At 43.2% G+C, this 22,073-nt stretch overlaps 1 protein-coding gene across 1 annotated transcript; it reads right to left on the bottom strand.

Moving 5' to 3' along the window:
* Positions 1–265: 265 nt before the first annotated feature.
* On the bottom strand, positions 266–17,870 carry LOC115171782 (cyclin-F). Its single transcript, XM_029728917.1, has 17 exons — positions 17,554–17,870; positions 16,423–16,577; positions 15,870–15,976; positions 15,674–15,741; positions 15,351–15,547; positions 14,439–14,492; positions 13,847–13,951; positions 13,603–13,680; positions 10,884–11,038; positions 10,395–10,559; positions 9,862–9,985; positions 9,448–9,628; positions 8,779–8,866; positions 5,696–5,795; positions 4,983–5,116; positions 4,029–4,207; positions 266–3,114 (listed from the first exon to the last, which is right to left on the bottom strand). The coding sequence occupies exons 1-17, from the start codon at positions 17,564–17,566 to the stop codon at positions 2,633–2,635; spliced, it is 2,385 nt and encodes a 794-aa protein (XP_029584777.1). The 5' UTR covers positions 17,567–17,870; the 3' UTR covers positions 266–2,632.
* Between the last annotated feature and the right edge of the window lie 4,203 nt (positions 17,871–22,073).

Genomic DNA, 22,073 nt, shown 5'->3' with positions numbered 1-22,073 from the left:
CACAATTGGCCCAGCGTCGTCCGGGTTTGGCCATCATTGTAAATAAGAATTTGTTCTTTACTTTGACATGCCTACTTAAAAAGGTTAAATTAAAACATTTGTAAAAAAAAATAATTTCAAGTGCATGTGTGTGAACGCTCTGGGTGTGGCCCCCTGGTGGTCGTACTGCTCCCTGGGCAGGGCAGTTACAAAAGGTGGAGGGTGTGTCAAAGCTGATATTCAACACACACACACACACACACACACACACACACACACACACCTCTGCAAGTCCAAATGCTTGTTTTAATAGAAATTGATACCAGGTGCACAGAAATATCTTCACACAAGTCACTTGATGGTACAATGTAGAAAAAAACAAGCCAAATGTCAACCTTTATGTAGAAAAAGGCAGTTTACTTGTCCTTTTTGGAATGAAGCCAAAACCAATCATCCAATTTCAAGCAAAAGGTATGTTGTCACAGTTCTTTCTTCCCCTCCTCCACATTTACATATGTACATAACAGACAAGGGATATAACAGTCTGACCTAAATATGTTTTTAAAACTGTTACAGTCACAATCATTTGTGCACAAGGGTTGTGTCTGAAATGGCACCCTATTCAGTGCACTACTTTGACCAGAGACCAATGGGGCCGTGGGCAAATGAAGTGCACTACATATGGAATAGGATGACATTTCAGACGGAGACCAAGGACTCCATGTCCTGATGTAGGCATACAGTACTTAACACATCAAGTAATCATTTGCCTTAGTGTCTTCACTTCCGTTTCTCCAAAAGGAGGCAATGCAACTCCACTTAATGGAATAACATTAGTATTTGATTGTTCAAGCGGAGAAAACGTCACTGAGAAAAACAAACGCTTCTCATTCAATAGAAGTGCCAGACCTCATTCAAGACGAACCCATTGGGAGAAACGGTGGGCAAAACGAATAGACTTGCTTCAACAAAACTTGTTAGATGTTGTGAACTTCAAATTTAATGTCGCACTGTGCACCTCTTAGTTACTAAACTGTGACCTCATTGGTCAATGTCCATGGCTCTAAAAGTTCAGATGACATCACTGATGATTCAACCATAGAAATACAATCTATAATATCTCTAGGGCATCAATTTTAGTGGTTTCTAACAGATGTAATCATGTGCTCTCACCCATGAAATTAGGTGTTATGGGGTCAAAGGTTAGGGGTGGTGGGGATGGCTGAAATATTCTGCTTCTACAAAATGTTAAGCTGTTTTCAAATGAAATAATACCTTGCTCTTGTTAAAGCTTGTAGAATTGATTTGTTCCTGTAGCATAGGTTCTCTCCTGTGCTCCAGCTCTAAACAGTAACAGGGTACAGTAGATGCAGCACAAACCACATTGTATTGGTAATGTATCAGTACATACAAAACTGTAGCTAAGAATGTATTTCCGTAAGCTTGAATTACTATCATATCAGTCTTTACAGGTAAAAGCTATTTACCCACCGATAGTCACCTCAATTAACTTTTAAAGTACCTTTGGTATGTGAACAGACAAGTGACAAAAATGGATCAGAGAAAATTCAGACTCAAAATAAGGCTTTAGACTTCACAATAGTAGATATCTAAAGTACAGATTGAGCCTGGAATCCAAACTGAACATGGTTGTTTCACTACTCAGTTTAGATCCCAGGCTAGTACAGAGTAGCCAACTCCTGACCATTCTGTACAGGCAGTGCATATCAGAATCTCTTCACTGGTATAAACGGTGATTCAGCAAACTCCCAACATCAGAAGAGTTTCAGAAACAAAACTGTTGCATTGATTAATAACTAATCAATTACAGTCAATACAGTCAACAATGCAGGTTGTGGTTCTTTTCATGTGTGAACGTCTTCATACAGACATATTTCAAAAAATTGTCCATAAGGTGTCTTTTTTTTTTAGGTGGTAGCTGCAATTCTTTGACATCTGAGATAGGTTGTTGTTGCAAAAGTCAATGTGTGAGAACAGCGCAGAACACAATCTGGATCAATGCAATGTAACAAAGTCATGAGGTGGATAGTGAAGAGTTGTTCCAGTGGCTTTTAGGCTGATGAAGGGAGTGTCACAAATGACACCCTCTTCCCTATGCAGTGCACTACTTTTGAACAGGAATCTGGTAGGAATCTGGTCAAAGTAGTGCACTACATAGGGAATCATTTGGGATACAGAAGAAGTCAGTGAAATATGAGAGGGAGCCATCTTATCTTTCTCAAGCAGAAGATGTCTGTTTACTCGTGTGAAATGTAACGGATTAAAGAAAAAGTCTGGATTCTGGTATGACCATTTGGGTTTGTGTGTAAAGCTCACAACAGGTATTTGTGATCTTATGGCGTTCCAGGAACCAGTGCAGATTTCAGGCCTTCATGGAATGAAGAAGAGTATTGTCAACGACAGGACAGTCCTCCTGGGTCGTGTTCATTAGGGCAGGAACATTTAAACATTTTTCAACAGGAGACAGAAATTATCATTTCTTATTGGACAAGTCCAGGTAGTCCTTTTACTTTTGGGTCTGTTTGTCTTCAGTTTGGTGCCTAATGAACACAACCATGGCAAAAGAGGGTGAAGTTGAGGCAGGGTGGTAGAAAAACATCTGAATCCATTCAACGGTGAGCCAAGTCAGTGCTTACAGGCTTAGGAAACCTACACTTGAGGCATATACCACCTCTTCATCCTCCCCTTCCCTCTCCCCTCCGCTGTGAGCTGCTGCGTTCTTCCTCTTTACCTGTTTGCGAGCTGCAGCCCGGGGTCTTTGCACCGGCACCAGGAGGCGGAACCCGGGAAGAGCCACCGTGGTGCTGGAGGCGGAGCCTGGAGTGGGGGCCGGGGGCAGCGCCGTGAAGGTGCAGGGCATCAGGAGTGAAGAGGAATTGGAGGAAGGGCTGACACTCTGGACAGAGGAGTAGCCTGAGCTGTGGAAGTCGGTTGTGATGAATGAGGAAAGGGACTCTCGCGGTCGGTTCCTGGCGCTCCCCTCTCCTTCATACTCCTCTTCATCATCTTTGTCCCCCTCACAGAAACTGTCATCGTCGCTGGAGAGGGCTCGGCAGTGTAGTTTGGAGTCCTCGGGCTCTGTTGCTAGCTCCAGTGTCATGGCCAGAACAGAGGCTGCACAGAAGAAGATACTGTTAGCATATCATAGTGAGTGTAGTGAAGTGTAGTGACCTCATGTAAACAAAAATCCAACCCATGTCAATTATTAGGACCTCACGATACACGATTCTATATGTATTACGATTTGATGTTGCCAACATATTGCTCACTATGTCTGCTGCAGATAAGAGAACATGAGAAAACGAGTTTTGATCAGTCACGGAAATAAAAAAAAGTGCTGAAAATATATTGATTACTATTTTTTTTAAAGATGGAAAACAAGCTATAGGAAGAAAAATAAGAGTTTTGCCGCAAGTACAGCCGACTAGCGCTAGCTACAGGCAATTATTAATTTACAAATCCATACTTCGGAGTCAAATATCGACATAATAATAATAATCATCCTGAAATATTGATATACGCAACTATCGATTTCCTCCCCATCACTATCAATTATGGATGCCTTAAAAGGAAAACATCAAACTCTTTGTATTTGTTTCATTAGTCCATTGCTGATGTAGTCAAAAACAATTGTGCAATAGATTTTTCAAGATATACAACTTTAAAATACAGAAATACAGCCGCTGGTACGATGCTGCATTTTGCATGCGTGTCTGCCTCTGAGCAGTCTGGTCTGTACCCCACATAAGGAGAATAATGTCTGACTAAGTCTTCCAGTACATAGTGATGTCACTACATCTAGTTCACCAGTTAGAATGGCCAGCATGACACTCGTCTTCCATTAACCCCCATCTCTAGATAGGGCTGGGGTGTATTCATTAGTGCAAGCTTTGCAATGGAAAAAACAGGCGTTTCTTATTGGACACATCCAGGTAGGTCCCTCCCCGTTTGGTTCCTAGTGAATACACCCCTGGTATAGAGCTGATCATAAATGATCAGAACTCATATAGTTGATTCCCTCCACTCACTCTCTCCCTCCATGGCCTCCTTCTCTCCTTCGCTCTCCTGGTCCCCCTCGTATCCGGAGCAGGTGTCCAGGCTCCAGTCCAGCATGTCCCCCACCAGGGTCTCTTCCTGAGTGGACAGCTCAGCCGTGGGTGTGGCCACAAAGCTGCCTCGGTGCACAGGCAAGGACTCCTCCCGTCTCCTGAGGGAGAAAATAGCATATTTATCCAAGTAAGCTTGGAGTCACGCGATATGGTGTGTGGTCCTCCCACTAGGACTGGGGAAACCATACAGTTTATTAGGCTACAGATGGAAGTTATGAAGAACGTCCCAGGGTGGTGAAAGTGCACAGTGATGAGCTTGATGCTCCTGTTGACATGATGCTCGATGCTTGACAAATAGAAATATTCCCAGTCTTCTCCAATGCCATGGAAACGCATTGAACTTTAGATTTTTATTCGGCATGTGAAAAGTTCAGCCAAAATTTATATTACGTGCACTACATCACACAGGATGTTCGGTGGAAACACCACTGGTGGAAAAACTTGCAGATTTCTTTTCTATATGCATGAAAATATGTAACCTTTTTGATGAAACCTAGCTACTGAGTCTTCTTAGTTTATTCATCAACGTTTTTTTAAATTGTTAAAGTCATAAAGGACAACACAAAAGTGTAATATTTATTTCCATTGTGGTCATCTAGTGGGCAGATGGCAATTACTCAGTACAGCATAAACAAACAACTTTGGTTTGAAAGCACTTTTTTGGATGAGACCAGCACTGGACAACCACCATAAAAGGCTATGTGAGAGTGGTCACACTTGCCCAATCCCAAATGAACCTCTAGCTTTTACAATCTGCCTAGACACTTTGCAAGGATTGGACAGAGGAAAATCCTCCCTGGCCTATAAGAGAACAAGGTGGAGCTAATCATTATATTGCTCTCACATTTGCATGGCTTAACGGTAGTAACCCACCTCTTGCTGTTGCTGGAGGGGGAGGAGAAGAAGGTGTGGATGTCAGCTGGCTGGCCCGTGAGGCTGGGCAGCACCAAGTAGGGTTCCACCTCCGGGACCTCCAGGACCTCACACAGCTCCTTGAAGTCAATCACCTGGGAGAGGGAGAGAACACAGGTACACAAACACACTGGTTAGGGTAGTGTTAAGTAGGCACCAAATGGAAGACAAAGCTCTTCAACGGAGAGGTACGATCTGAACTTGTCCAATAAGAACATCTTGTTTTTCTTTGCTTAGTGATGGGGGGGACAATATTATATTGATATTCTGACTCCAAATATCGATTTGTAAAAAATAAAGACAAAGAACACTAGGTAACATTAGTTAGCACTAGTCGGCTGTACCTGCACAAAAACTCACTATTTTTCATCCTATAGCTTTTTTTTTGCCAATCAAAACTCGTTCTCATGCGCTCTGTAGCAGACATACAGTGACCAATATGTTTGGAACATCAAATCACAATACATATCAGCACCTAAGTATTGTTATAATATCATATTGTAAGGTCCCTGGCAATTCCCATCCCTAGTTTTGCTATGGTGTGTCTATGTGCACACCACCAGTACAGCCAAAAGGAGAATATCCGGGCCAGCAGCCCAGCACTGTGCACTTCACCTTGACATACTAGTTTGAAAAGGGCAACAACGGTCCATGTCAGGAGATGACAAGCTCACCTTTTCTTTGCTGATGTGTTGGTAGGCCTCATCCTCAAACCTCTGCTTGACACCTGTCAGAGACATGTGCCTGTAGTCTTTGGGTGCATCCTTACTGAAGCTGTCAGAGAGAGGAGAAAGAGAGAGGAGCGAGAGAAGAAAGAGAGACATGAAAGGGAAGAGAGGAGCATGATTAATCATCCAGTCTGTGTTCTCCAACTGTGTTATACCCAATGGGAAATCATATCAGTATATGATATTACTTTGTTTGAAAATTGGACGTTGTCAATAAAGTGCAGTGCCTCTCACTAGTCTGACTCACACAAGTCTGGTGCAGGATGAGTCATCATCCCCCTCCACACACAGTCCTTAGCAAACACACCCCCTCCCCGTCACACACACACACACACACCCTCCCCGTCACACACCCACCCCCCCCTCCCCGTCACACACCCACCCCCCCCCCCCCTCCCCGTCACACACCCACACCCCCACCCTCCCTTCACACCCACCCCCCCCTCCCTTCACACACACACACACACACCCTCCCCGTCACACACACACCCCCACCCTCCCTTCACACACACCCCCCCACACACACACCCCCCACCCTCCCTTCACACACCCCCACCCTCCCTTCACACACACCCCCCCACACACACACCCCCCACCCTCCCTTCACACACACACCCCCCCACCCTCCCTTCACACACACACACACACACACACACCCCCCCCACCCTCCCTTCACACACACACACCCCCCCACCGTCCCTTCACACACACACACACACACCCCCCCACCCTCCCTTCACACACACACACACACACACACACCCCCCCACCCTCCCTTCACACACACACACACACACACACACCCCCCCACCCTCCCTTCACACACACACACACACACACCCACCCTCCCTCCCCGTCACACACACACCCTAGGTCCAGCTCCCTCCCACTCACCTTTCGATCCCAGCCAACACCCCACCCCTACAGCCCTCTGTATCCGGGTCACTGTGGCCCTTCGCTAATGATGATCTACATTGTGGTTAACGAGCAGATCCTCTGCGTCCCAAATGGCACCCCATTTCCTACACATTGCACTACCTTGGAAAACATGTATCCTATTCCCTAGTGCACCATTTAGGACATAGCCACAAACAAACAACCTGATCTTGTAATCAATACCATTGTCCAATTTGTCTGTCTTCAGCGCTGGCTAGCAACAGTCTAAGACATCACACTACTTTGTTCATTTGTCTTTATAAGTATGTGACTTCATGTGATTTTCTACAGTGGCTGGAAATACAACGAGTGCTCAAAGAACTGCAGGAGGGAAAACGTAGAACAGCAGGAGCTGGCCTCTGTTGTTCACCACACACGTAGAAACAGCGGTCAGTGCATTTTACTGGCTTTATAATGAGACAGCAACGGACAGCCCTCCTGCCATGGACATGAAGGAGAGGGAGGGGTGAGGGAGGTTGTGAGTGGGCGGGGTCTTAACCACCCATGTGGTAAAAACCACCTACCACACACCGAGAGCAAACCCAGCCTGATCAAAAGGGCTGAGAGGACCAAAACACAACCTTTCACCTCTTCAACTAAAATCACTATAGAGATTGGCATTCCTCACCTGCTGGAAATCACACTCATATTGAAAAGAAGCAAGACATTCATCAGAACTGCTACCTTTCTGACCTGCAGGGGGTTCTACAGGAATGGTGCCCAGAGAGCACTTCAGGATTGTAATAATACTAGAGCAGTCCTTTAAATAGCACTTCACATTGACTACTGTGTGTGGATGATGAACCGAGGAATGAAAAAAAACACCTCAGTAAGTTATATAAAGACGCCTTCTCACAAACGCATTCTAAAGAACACACCTGCATGTACGCTAATGTTGCCTTATTCCCCCTAACGAAGACTCCAAGTATAAAAAAATATATAAATCAAGCTAATGATTCACTCTAATTGGCTAATTACTCAATAGGAGCTAAATGCCTGTTGCCTTCCAACCTGCCTGTTACTCCCATCCAACAGGCCCGGCTAATCAAACCCAGAGCAGCAGGTGATGAGCTGTCATAGGGAACCTCCAGGCGAGGCTGTGGAGGGTTAGTGGTTAGCTGACAGCGCTAATTAGCGACTAGTGAATTAGCACAACTAACCGCCGTCTGTCATTCCCCCATTGCTGCTTCCCAGAAGAAGAAAAGTTCCACTAGATAACACAGCCCCCAAAGTAAAAATGATCTATAACGTACAAAATAATTTAAGGTTAGGATTGGGCACAAGGTTAGAAGTGTGGTTTAAGGTTAGGTTTATATTCTTAAAATCTGATAAAAATGTTTTTTAAAATAGGCAGGGTTTATGACTTTGTGGCTGTGTTCACTAGTAATGACACAAAAAAAGGGGGAAAAATGCTAATTGCTAGAATACTAATTGATAGCAGGATGGGCCTGCTGAGGGACAATGGGGATCTCCAGGAAGAGGGGCTATTGATACTCAACACAGCTAGCCTGAGTGCTAACAAGGTTGTTTACTACCACAACCAGCAGGCAAGCTTAAATAGAAACAGCTTGGTTTCTACCAACAATGAATAGCCACAAAAGCTCTCAGACTAAGGCTGGACGGTGTAAACTTCATAAAAACAAGCCATACTGGCAATTGCAGTATGGAAGATTTTCTTTTCTCTAGTATGTAATTACTAACATCTTCAAACTATCAGCTTGACCCAGATTTGACACCCGAGGTCAAATCTCTCTGGCCAATCAACTTCTGCTGTGTATTTGTAGCAGTGGAGTGTGAGGGTTGTGCGTTTTGCTTTTACAGCTATACACCCACCCTCCTATCACCTTGGTAACCCTCATGAGAACAAAGTCAAGCCAGCGAGCATCCCTTGTTTGTCAGGCATTGGATTACAAAGGAGAGAAATAGAGGGAACAAATATTGGAGAAAGAACAGTACAAGAGAGGACAGAGACTTTCTAACCCAGACTAACATTAGCCCGTGTATCTAGTATGCATATAGCAATTCCATATAGAACTGTTTAATAACCTGTAATAGTGATTTCTAGGATCTCCGTGGCATGCATTATAACTTACCACTTGACATAGAGTAGTACAGCGCAGGGGACCAGGTCCTGCTTGGAGAAGCCTGTATACTCAGCCAGCTGGATGGGCCAGATGGGAGCTGCAATGCAGAGAGAGGAGAGGAAGAGCAGGGGTCAAGGCGACACACTAGAACGTCAAGACTGATGACGTCCAACAAATAATAAAATAACAGATTTTTTTTATGAGAAGCTGATGAACTACAACTAGACTAGGTATTCAAAGGGTGGGTAACAGGGAACTACAGTGTTGTCGGCCCAATAAATTATTTAGGAAAAAAATGGGGTCCCCAGAAATTCTGCTGGGAAGAAAAATGGGGTCCCCGCTGAAAAGGTTTGAATACCACTGCTCTAGGGGCGTTTGAAAACCTAGGTCAACAGTGTGCATGTGTGTCATGTATGGTTACTGAGCAACTCCCTTGGGACTGGGGATACAGAGCTTAGATAACTCAATTTTGAAGACCCCCCTCAGAAATATTTTTTTGTTTCACTTCAGCTCAAAGCTGATCAAGTGAATACAGAAGTACATCATCGGGGTAGATTACATATCAGTTTGTAGACAGACAGTTTAGAAGACAAATTGTATCCTATCCCCTATATAGTGCACTACAGCTCGATGTGCCATTTGGGACGCAACCGTAGACCGCCTGTTCGCCCACCTTACCGTAGTGGTGCAGTGCCCGTGTGAGCAGCAGGGTGGCGTTGGCCAGGTGGGCTGAGGAGTATGTAGTGAGGGCTGAGTAGAGCAGGGTGAGCTCACACAAGTAGCTGAACAGGTGGACACTGAGCCGCTCTAGAGGTAACAGAGACAGCAGCACCTGGCCGTAGTCCAGCAGAGTGGGAGTCTGCTGAGACAACACCAAATGAGTTGAACTCATAGAAATAAAAATTACTAGACAAGACTACAAGACAGTTGAGAATTTTGAACATCCCCCCAGACAAAAGAGCTTCACTTCAACAGATGCCTTTAGCCCAAGCTGATGAAACGAATACAGATGCCATCATCGGGGCAGATTAAACATGTTGACATAAGATGGGTATAGACTGCGTGTGTGTGGTGTGTTCACACTCCACTCACCCTGATCTTGCCCTCCAGCACAGAGATGACCTCCCCCATCATGCGGACCAGGTCCTCATACTTGTAGGTGTTGTCTGTGAGCCACACCGCCTCCCGGATGGTCAGGATATCCTTACTGATGTACCTAGAGAAGGATACGTGGGGCATATTCATTAGGCAGAAAACAGACTGAAACAGGGAGGGACTACCTGAACTAGTCCAATAAATATAACGCTTGTTTCCGTACAGTCTCATAATTCTGAATATTGAAAACCCCTCAGAAAGATGTTTCATTGCACTTGAGCACCTGCCTTTAGCTAAAGCTGATCAAGTGAATACAGAAGTACTGTACATAGATTACATACAGGATAAAATACTGACTAGTTTATCATGCTTAGGGTTGCAAAATTCCAGCTACTTTCCCAAAATCAGGAAGGAATAAGCAGGAAATCCAAAATTCCCCAACCAGAAAACCTGGGCATTTTGGGAAAATTACAGGAACGTTCCAACCCTAATCATGCTACATCCACCTCCAACGGTTTTCTGTTTCGTACCGCGTGCAGACGACCATGCAGGCAATGCCCAGCAGCTGCAGGCGGGCCTTGGGCACAGAGCGCAGGGCCAGGTAGCGGTCCACACAGCCCACCGTCACATGGAGTGTCAGGCTGGAGAAGTCCTTCATGGTGGTTACCTCCACCAACCAGTCCACCAGGATGTATCTAGAGAGAGAGATGAATACTGTTATGTACCTAGAGAAGGGGACACACACGAGAGAGAAACACTAATGTACCTAGTGAGGGGAGAGGCACAGGAGAGAGAGAATAATACTGTTAGGTACCTAGAAAAATCTGGTTATGATAGTAAATAGCATATTTTTTTAACTATATTTTACTAGGCAAGTCATTAAGAGTGCTTAGAATTTTGAAAGCCCCCTCAGACAAAGAATCTTGCCCTTAACCAAAATGTATAAAACAACTCAATTTGTACGAAGTCAAGTGACCTTCAGCGTGGGTAGTCAGTTCCAGACCAAACCGGCATGTTACCTCATGGTGTCGTTGATGCCCTGTCGGAGCACCTCCTCCGCCCTGCGTCGGGGCACGGGGGGACAGGAGCGAAACAGCTGGGCCACAAGGTCGGCACAGGCCCTCTGCTCCAGACCCAGCGGGTTGTCACTGCTGCACACCTTGGCCAGGGACAACTGGACGCGTGCACACACAGAGAGAGAAAGGGCACAGGTCAAAAGTCATGCCAGGCTTGCCAAGCAAACTCGACAGGAGGGCGAATGTAAAAAAAACACCACCTGTGCTCAGTAACATCCTCAATGATTAATCCACTTTAATTGGTTGGGAGAATAAACAAAACCATAGATTTTGTGTGTGTGTGGATTTGGGCTGCCTGTTGTTATAGTCAATTATCAGACATTATCATGTCTGCCATTGGAGAGCTATACAGACACACAACCGTTCAAAAGTTTGGGGGTCACTTAGAAATGTCTTTGTTATCCATGAGAAATGAATAGGAAATGTAGTCAAGAGGTTATAAATAATGATTTGTAATTGAAATGGTGTCCTTCAAACTTCGCTTTGTCAAAGAATCCTCCATTTGCAGCAATTACAGCCTTGCAGACCTTTGGCATTCTAGTTGACAATCTGTTGAGGTAATCTGAAGAGGTTTGCTTCCTGAAGCACCTCCCACAAATTGGATTGGCTTTTCCAATCTTCCTCTGTCCAGTGTCTTTGTTCTTTTGCCCATCTTAATCATTTCTTTTTAATTGGCCAGTTTTTTCTTTGCAACTCTGCCTGAAGGCCAGCATCCCGGAGTCGCCGCTTCACGGTTGAGACTGGTGTTTGCAAAAAAGGTTTTCTAATGATCAATTACCCTTATAAAGTGATAAACTAGGATTAGCTAACACAACGTGGCATTGGAACACAGGAGTGATGGTCGCTGATAACGGGCCTATGTACACCTATGTAGACATTCCATATAATAGATAAATATAATATTTTTTAAAGCCATTTCCAGCACAGTAGTCATTTACAACATTAACAACGTCTACACTGTATTTCTGATCAATTTGATGTGATTTTAATAGACAAACCTTTTTTGCTTTTCTTTCAAAACAAGGAATATCTAAATGACCCCAACTTTTGAATGGTAGTATATGTATGTATATCTATCTCACACTCAGCAAAAAAGAAAAGTCCCCTTTTCAGTACATTGTCTTTTAAAGATAATTCGTAAAAATCCAAATAACTTCACAGATCTTCATTGTAAAGGGTTTAAACACTGTCTCCCATGCTTGTTCAATGAACCATAAACAATTAATGAACATGCACCTGTGGAACAGTGGTTAAGACACTAACAGCTTACAGACGGTAGGCAAATAAGGTCACAGTTATGAAAACCGAGGACACTAAAGAGGCCTTTCTACTGACTCTGAAAAACACCAAAAGAAAGATGCCCAGGGTCCCTGCTCATCTGAGTGATTGTGCCTTAGGCATGCTGCAAGGAGGCATGAGGACTGCAGATGTGGCCAGGGCAATAAATTGCAATGTACGTACTGTGAGACACCTAAGACAGCACTACAGGGAGACAGGACGGACAGCTGATCGTCCTCGCAGTGGAAGACCACGTGTAACAACACCTGCACAGGATTGGTACATCACACCTGCAGGACAGGTACAGGATGGCAACAACAACTGCCCGAGTTACACCAGGAACGCTCAATCCCTCCATCAGTGCTCAGACTGTCCGCAATAGGCTGAGAGAAGCTGGACTGGGGGCTTGTAGGCCTGTTGTAAGGCAGGTCCTCACCAGACATCACCGGCAACAACGTCACCCATGGGCACAAACCCACCGTCACTGGACCAGACATGGTCTGGGGCGGTGTGTCACAGCATCATTGGACTGAGCTTGTTGTCAATGCAGGCAATCTCAACGCTGTGCATTACAGGGAAGACATCCTCCTCTCTCATGTGGTACCCTGCCTGCAGGCTCATCCTAACATGACCCTCCAGCATGACAATGATACCAGCCATACTGCTCGTTCTGTGCGTGATTTCCTGCAAGACAGGAATGTCAGTGTTCTGCCATGCCAGCAAAGAGCCCGGATCTCAATCCCATTGAGCACGTCTGGGACCTGTTGGATCGGAGGGTGAGGGCTAGGGCCATTCCCCCCAGAAATGTCCGGGAACTTGCAGGTGCCTTGGTGGAAGAGTTGGGTAAGATCTCGCAGCAAGAACGGGCAAATCTGGTGCAGTCCGTGAGTAGGAGATGCACTGCAGTACTTAATGCAGCTGGTGGCCACACCAGATACTGACTGTTACTTTTGACCCCCCCCTTTGTTCAGGGACAAATTATTCCATTTCTGTTAGTCACATGTCTGTGGAACTTGTTCAGCTTATGTCTCAGTTGTTGAATCTTATGTTCATACAAATATTTACACATTAAGTTTGCTGAAAATTAATGCAGTTGACAGTGAGAGGACGTTTCTTTTGTTGCTGAGTATACACACACACACCCGTTCAAAAGTTTGGGGTCACTAAGACATTTCACTGTTTTTGAAAGAAAAGCACATTTTTGTCCATTAAAATATCAATTACAGTGTAGACATTGTTAATGACTATTGTAGCTGGAAACAGCTGATTACTATATACACACACATTTAAACTTATATAAAAAAACATACCAATCAGATCTTTTTATTAAAGATCACCATTGGTCAGAATTGGCCTGCCTCTAAACGAAGCCAAATAGACACACCTGTGCTTCCCAGCATCCTTTGGCTGCGTAGTCCCTGAGCGTGCGTATGAACTGGAGGTACCTGCCTGGGTCCGCCATCTGAAAAGACAGCACAGAACCACAGTAAGTTATGAGGTAGTTTTTTGACTAACATCAACACAACAGGGGTTTCATATCACATTTTAAACCCTTTAACTACGCAACATACATTGTAACATAAACAAAGCCTTTTGAGACGTGGAGAACCAGAGAGAAGGAAACTCACTGCGGTTTTACGGTTATGTTCCCAAAGCAGGTAAGCGCTCTGTAGACAGCCCGACTGAGACGACTCTTCAAGTAGTGTCAGGGCCTCAGCGCGCTTGTCATCCTCCTGAAACACACAAATATTAAACCATGTTTCAATCGTCAATGTTTCAAACAGCATATTAAATACGCCTCTCTATCCAGCACAACAAGGCCTACTGAATATGTAACAGGGTTCTGAGTATGCAGTATGTTAGTCAAGACCAGCCCATCAAGGTGTATGTATGTATGTATGTATGTATGTATGCATGTATGCATGTATGCATGTATGTATGCATATCTCAAAATACACAGCTGAAGCCCGAAATTGACATACACCTTAGCCAAACACATTTAAACTCAGTTTCACAATTCCTGACATTTAATCCTAGTAAAAACTCCCCGTCTTATGTCAGTTAGGATCACCACTTTATTTTAAGAATGTGAAATGTCAGACTGGAACTGTGTTGTGGTTTGGTTACCATAGAAATGGAAGACGGCTGTCACTACAAAAATCCCCACACTAACGCCTCTGCCTTTCTGGAAGACTTGCAGTGGTGTGTGTGTACACTTACATCAAAAAGCTGGAGGACTCTGGCCAGACAGTGCAGCAACGGTCCCCTCCTCTCCTACAAAAATAAGAAATAGCAAAATGTGAAAATGTAGCCTAATGAAAGCATTGTTTGAGCGCAACCTTATAGTCTACAAAACATTTTACTTTTATAGAAACATTGGATTTTTCATTAAAGTCCATTCATTCCATTGAGCAAAGACAGGCTCATCTATTTATAATAATCGCTGGACCAAACAGAGGCGATACATGCAGGGCACCACAAGAGAGGACAGGAAAAAACAGGCGATAAGGGATGGAACTTTCTGGCGGGGTCTGTTGGTCAGAAATAAATGGGGGCGAGACACACCGTTGCACAAAGCAGCATAAGTCTCTCCCCATTTGTCTTCATTACCAAGGTCCTGTAGGCCTTCGGCAGACTTTTTTGGTAACAACATGTTTCCGAATTCACCTCTCCTTTCTTCCCATGCAGTGTGATGCCTACATTTTTGCACACACTTACCCAGAGCGACTTACAGAAGCAATTAGGGTTAAGTGCCTTCCTCAAGGGCACATTCACCTTGTCGGCTCGGGGATTCGAACCAGCGACCTTTCGGTTACTGGCACAACACTCTTAAACCCCTAGGCTACCTGCCGCCTTTACACATCTTAATCAGTGTTGATAATGGATGGAAAGATGGACAGCTCTGAGTGAATAAACCAGGAAGGCACAACCATAGAAACAGATTCAACATTACTCATTATATTTCTATGGGTAAAACAGACCCCTAATTTGTATCCAGGGTATTATACTAAACTTGTGTTTTTCCAATAGGAACCAAGGGAGAGGACAATGATGGTTGCTGAGGTTGGCTGTGTCTATGGCTGCCCATCTCCCCAGCCAAGCTCAACCAGGCCTAGCCTGGTAAACACTTACCACATTGGTTTCACACTCAGCCTTGAGCCTGTCAAACACCACAGCCTTGCAGCAGCTCCCAGTGGGGGACCAGGGCGGGCGGATGAACACCCAGATGAAGGGGTCGGCAGTAGGGGAACGCAGGCTCTCCGCCAGGCTGAAGAACTGGGACGCCTTCCGGCCGCACACGTCGGCACGCCCTTCGTCACTCAGCAACGCTGGGACAGAAAAGAGGGTGATTATTATACAGGAATTCATTCAGTGATTTGGTCAATGTCAATCACTGATCAACCTCCTAACCAATTCAATGAGAAACAATGGATGACAAGTGCAGTGAGACTTACGTCCTTCATTGTACAAATATGCAATCCCTAGTTTCACAGCTGCCTCGAAGTTCCCCTTCTCTGCAGCCCTGAAAGAGGAGACAGAAACCCAGAAACATATTAGGGTATGTATGCGCACTTTCAGTCTCCCTCATGTGAAACTGACATTGGAAGATGTACAGAGTCGAGGGCAGGGTTTGGGAGGAGTCCATCCTACCTCTCAAAGAGCCAGACTGTGTTGGGGGATGGCCAGGTATCCCTGAAACTGACCCGAGCCCAAACACTAGAGTGGTTATCAATGATGTCACGGAGCCGAGAGTGTACCTGGGAGATAACCAAATGCCTCAGTTAGCCTCCAACATGGCAATCCTTCATGCATGTTCAAAATATTCCTCTTCCTTTCAATAACTGAGTATACATAACATTCCTTATACATGCTAAAGGTGGTGTATATAGGAGACTGATACACATTGTGACTCACCAATTCAGGTGGTGACAAGATGTTCAGAAGAGACTCCTTCAAATGATGTTTACTCCAGAGGCTGTTCAATTGTTAGAGTGTGTGTGTGTGTGTGCGTGTGCGTGTGCGTGTGTGTGTGTGTACACGTGTTTAACTTGTGGGGACCAAAAGTCCCCATAAGAATAGTAAACAAACCAAAATTTGGTTCAGGTAAATGTTAGGGAAAATTGGATTTTGAATGGGACTGAATTGTATATCCCCACAACGTCAGTTAAACAAGACCGTGTGTGTGTGTGTTTGTGAGACTCACAGCTCTGACAGCCAGCAGGTCCTCAGCAGAGAGGCATTGGAGCACACACAGAAGCACCTCTTCAGGTAGAGACAGCAGTGTTAGGGCTGGAACACGCTTACGGACCCGCTTCCGTGCTGGAACCGTGAAGCATTTGGAACAACGACAGTGTAGCACTAAAGATAGGCGAGAGAAGTATACTTATTTTTTTAATCACTCATGCCATTTTAGATACAGATAACCATCAAACTCAGAAAACCTCCCTCTTTCCAACTCAACACTCTCCAAAAAAATGAACTCTTACTCACACAGTGCCCCCATACATTTAGTCTCCATCCTAACTGTGGGACACCGTTTACTACTGAGAATGTTTCAGACATTGTTTATTCAATAGTATTTGTTTACAGTTCTCATCTATATGCTGCACTAGAGACAGTAATTCCCACCTGAATGTCAGCTTACGTTTGCTTTGTTTGCTACAGCTTGCTGGCTCGAACTAAATCAAATATGGCAAAAGTGACCCAGTTAGATATAATTAATATATTATTAATTGTATGATATATCGGTAGTTATAACCAATGGAATCTATTTTGACTAATTAGCTGGCCAAGTTATACTGAATTCAAACATTGAGTTCAGTTTAACTCAGCGCCCAAATTTCCCTCCTCAAACCTCGGTAAACTTTTAACAAGCTACTGTAAAGCTTCTTAGATTGAAATCCCAAAAAGTGAATTATATATTTGCGGCGCTTTCAAAACCACACTAATGTGATGACTTTACAACCTAGCTAACTATGATACAAATGTTACGAATGCTTTAGTTTCAAATAAGGCACATTTATAACGTTAGCCACTGAACTAACGACTGGCTCCAGTACTGGCACCAAGCTGTGTACCAGTAGCTAGCTAGCTAACTAGCCATCATTACATCAGCAAACCATAACAGATAGCTAGCTAGCAGGCTAGTTAGCAGCTAACGTTATCAACTCAGCTAACGTTATCTACTGTAGCTATAAAATGTTCATGCTATTCATTCTCACACAGTTCAAGTTCTCTAACCTAAATTATATACGCTGAAACAGGTTTCTGACTAAAACGTTTAAATGGTAGATGGCACATTCACACCGTAGCTAATTGAGTCGGAGATACTTACCGCCCGCTTTCATTTCGTGGAGAGTTCACCTTAATTATGGCAAGCTCCCTAGCGTTAAAGTTGTACAACCACAAAGCTGACAGTGAACAAAATACGAGTAAATATAACTTGTGTTATAAACTATCGTAATTCCAATGAATTTTCAATTTGTCTAATTGAAAAACACAGCTTGAGAGCGCTGTCTAGCTTGCTGGGATGTTGTGAAATTGATAGCTTGAATTCAAATCCATGCATGCATTTCTCTCAACTTTTGAGATCCTCCCAAAATTGGCTAAGCACCGCCCGCGCGCAGCGTTTAAACATCAACTTCGATTTCATTGGCAGAAAACGAGTACGCCCACCTATTATCTAACGAGATTCCGATTCGTCTAGGAGAAGAGCGACAACTTCGATTGGTTTGTCGTTACAAATAATTAAATAAAGACCACTGATTGGATAATATGAAACCATTTTCGAAGTACGCGCTTCCAAATAGATGCATTTGATTGGTTAAAAGGGTTACCAAACACGGTGACGTAGCCCAGCACTCTGCATCTTGGATTGAACCTTGGGATATGTAGTAGTCATAATTTCCGTTTTAAACGAACCATATTTAAAGAGACATTAACAAGACAATGCAGTATCACTCAAGATAATTAATTCAATAAAAACATATTTCTTAAATGTGTTAATGGTATAATTGTTATTAATTACAATTTTACATAGCTATGGGAGCGGATGCAATTTACATAATTGTTAACTGGAGGAAAAGGGGGGAGGGTCATGCTTTTTCAATTCCAATAAGGGAGAGGGTTTAGTATTTGTTTAAAAAAAAAAGTCATATTTGTTTGCACGGACTAGGCCTACTGATGTCCTGTTCAGTTTGAGAGGGAGAGCCTGAAGATGAAAAGGAGGACCAGAAGTAAGCTCGCTACTGCTATAATTGTTTTGAATGAAAACAATATGTTTTATTGCCCATGTTGAAGCTAATAAATCAGAGTTATGGATCTCACAATAAGCCATATTTGAGTAATTTACATAACTGGACTAGAGGTCAACCGACTATGATTTTTCACAATACGATTATTGGAGGACCGGAAAAAATAGCTAACGTTTAAGTTCCTTGCTCAGAACATGAGAACATATGAAAGCTGGTGGTTCCTTTTAACATGAGTCTTTAATATTCCCAGGTAAGATGTTTTGGGTTGTAGTTATTATAGGACTATTTCTCTCTATACGATTTGTATTTCATATACCTTTGACTATTGGATGTTCTTATAGGCACTTTAGTATTGCCAGTGTAACAGTATAGCTTCCGTCCCTCTCCTCGCTCCTACCTGGGCTTGAACCAGGAACACATCAACAACAGCCACCCTCGAAGCAGCGTTACCCATGCAGAGCAAGGGGAACAACCACTCCAAGTCTCAGAGCGAGTGACGTTTGAAACGCTATTAGCGCGCACCCGGCTAACTAGCTAGCCATTTCACATCGTTTACACCAGCCTAATCTTGGGAGTTGACAGGCTTGAAGTCATAAACAGCGCAATGCATTGTGAAGGGCTGCTGGCAAAACGCACGAAAGTGCTGTTTGAATGAATGCTTACGAGCCTGCTGGTGCCTACCACCACTCAGTCAGACTGCTCTATCAAATCATAGACTTAATTATAACATAATAACACACAGAAATACGAGCCTTAGGTCATTAATATGGTCGAATCCGGAAACTATCATCTTGAAAACAAAACGTTATTCCTGTTACATTGCACAACCTTCAGTGTTATGTCATAATTACGTAAAATTCGGGCAAATTAGTTCGCAACGAGCCAGGCGGCCCAAACTGTTGCATATACCCTGACTGCATGCAATGAACACAAAATGACACAATTTCACCTGGTTAATATTGCCTGCTAACCTGGATTTCTTTTAGCTAAATATGCAGGTTTAAAAATATATACTTCTGTGTATTGATTTTAAGAAAGGCATTGATGTTTATGGTTAGGTACAGTCGTGCAACGATTGTGCTTTTTTCGTAAATGCGCCTTTGTTAAATCATCCCCCGTTTGGCGAAGTCGGCTGTCTTTGTTAGGAAGAAATAGTCTTCACAGTTCGCAACGAGCCAGGCGGCCCAAACTGCTGCATATACCCTGACTCTGTTTGCAAGAGAAGTAACACATTTTCCCTAGTTAAAAGAAATTCATGTTAGCAGGCAATATTAACTAAATATGCAGGTTTAAAAATATATACTTGTGTATTGATTTTAAGAAAGGCATTGATGTTTATGGTTAGGTACAAAGCGATTATATGCAACGCAGGACAGGCTAGATAAACTAGTAATATCATCAACCATGTGTAGTTATCTAGTGATTATGATTGATTGATTGTTTTTTATAAGATAAGTTTAATATTAGCTAGCAACTTACCTTGGCTTCTTACTGCATTCGCGTAACCTTGTGGAGTGCAATGTAAAGCAGGTGGTTAGAGCGTTGGACTAGTTAACCGTAAGGTTGCAAGATTGAATCCCTGAGCTGACAAGGTAAAAAATCTGTCGTTCTGCCCCTGAACAAGGCATTTAACCCACCGTTCCTAGGCCGTCATTGAAAATAAGAATGTGTTCTTAACTGACTTGCCTAGTTAAATAAAGGTCTAAAAAAAAATTAAAATATCGGCCAAATCGGCATCCAAAAATACCGATTTCCGATTGTTATGAAAACTTGAAATCGGCCCTAATTAATCGGCCATTCCGATTAATCGGTCGACCTCTAAACTGGACAGCGCATAGGTGCCTTAAGTAGGCTAATTCGAGAAGGCCTAATTGATTTTTAACAGTCTTCATTTTAATTTGACTTTAGGCTAGTAACAACAAGAGGGCTTTGTGTTGAAACCTATTTATTCCTATTCCTATTGACAGACTAAATTATAATCTACTGTCCATAGATTGTCAGCCAATTCTTTCAGTCACCATGCACTCCTTAAATGTCTCAGTGAAGGGCTTGGTGTGTTAACTAGCGGAACGCCTAGCCAACATCCAAAGGAACAGCAGGGCGCGAAATACAAAACATCAAAAATCTAATAATTTCAATTTCTCAAACATATGACTATTTTACACCATTTTAAAGATACACTTCTCCTTTATGTAATCACATTGTCCGATTTCAAAAAGGCTTTACAGTGAAACCAAAACATTAGATTATGTTAGGAGAGTACATAGACAAAAATAACCACACAGCCATTTTCCAAGCAAGGAGATGTGTCACAAAAACCCAAAATACAGCTAAAATGAAGCACTAACCTTTGACGATCTTCATCAGATGACACTCCTAGGACATCATGTTACACAATACATGTATGTTTTGTTCGATAAAGTTCATATTTATATCCAAAAACAGCATTTTACATTGTCGCGTGATGTTCAGAAAATGTATTCCCACCAAAACTCTCGGTGAATGAGCACATCAATTTACAAAAATACTCATCATAAACGTTGACAAAATATATAACAATTATTTAAAGAATTATAGATACACTACTCCTTGATGCAACCGCTGTGTCAGACTTTAAAATAGCTTTACGGAGAAAGCACATTTTTCAATATTCTGAGTACATAGCTCGCCATCAAAGCAAGCTATACAGATACCCACTAAGTTCTGGGGTCAACTAAATTCAGAATTAGTATTAGAAATATTCTCTTACCTTTGCTGATCTTCGTCAGAATGCACTCCCAGGACTGCTACTTCCACAATAAATGTTATTTTTGTTCGAAATACTCCATATTTATGTCCAAATACCTCCATTTTGTTCGTGCATTCAGATCACTATCCAAAGGCATAATGCGCGAGCGTAGTTCGAGACACGAAGAGTCTAAATGTTCCATTACCGTTCGTAGAAACATGTCAAACATTGTTTACAATCAATCTTTAGGGTATTTTTAACGTAAAAGTGCGATAATATTCCAACTGGACAATAGCGTATTCATTCCAGGAGAAAAAGAAGGAACGGTGGGCTCGCGCATCACTAAGCCCTTTGTCCTCAGGCAGTCCACTCATTGACTGAGCTACTATTCTCTGCCCAGTAACAGGAGAAGGAGGAAAAAACTTTCTAAAGGCTGTTGACAGCCAATGGAAGCCTTAGGAAGTGCAACGTGACCCCACAGCCACTGTAGTTTCGATAGGGATTCAAAAGAAGAACTACAATTCTCAGATTTCCAACTTCCTGGTTGGAGTTTTCTCAGGTTTTTGCCTGCCATATGAGTTCTGTTATACTCACAGACATCATTCAAACAGCTTTAGAAACTTCAGAGTGTTTGCTATCCAAATCTACAAATAATATGCATATTCTAGTTTCTGGGCCCGAGTAGTAGGCAGTTTAATTTGGGTACGTTTTTCATCCGGCCGTGAAAATACTGCCCCCTATACCTTAACAGGTTAAGGTAAAAACCAGGGCTTGAATTGAGGTGTAATGTGAGGGTACTGTGGCTTTAAAAAAAAAGAAAATGGCTAAAAGCAGAGGCCTACCCCTTGTTAGCGTAAGTTAAAAAAAATCTAC

Source organism: Salmo trutta, chromosome 32 (genome assembly GCF_901001165.1).
Source record: "Salmo trutta chromosome 32, fSalTru1.1, whole genome shotgun sequence".
NCBI classification, from domain to species: domain Eukaryota; kingdom Metazoa; phylum Chordata; class Actinopteri; order Salmoniformes; family Salmonidae; genus Salmo; species Salmo trutta.
Note: the sequence above shows the minus strand (reverse complement) of the source record. Positions and strands in the feature narration are given on the sequence as shown.

What these genes read in the sequence shown, in the direction of transcription:
- LOC115171782 (XM_029728917.1), bottom strand. An exon ending in TGCATGGTCGTCTGCACGCG is followed by an intron (nt 9,986 to 10,394) that starts GTACGAAACAGA and finishes ATCCTTCTCTAG; the next exon opens with GTACATCAGTAAGGATATCC. An exon ending in TGCTGGAGGGCAAGATCAGG is followed by an intron (nt 9,629 to 9,861) that starts GTGAGTGGAGTG and finishes TTGTCTCAGCAG; the next exon opens with ACTCCCACTCTGCTGGACTA.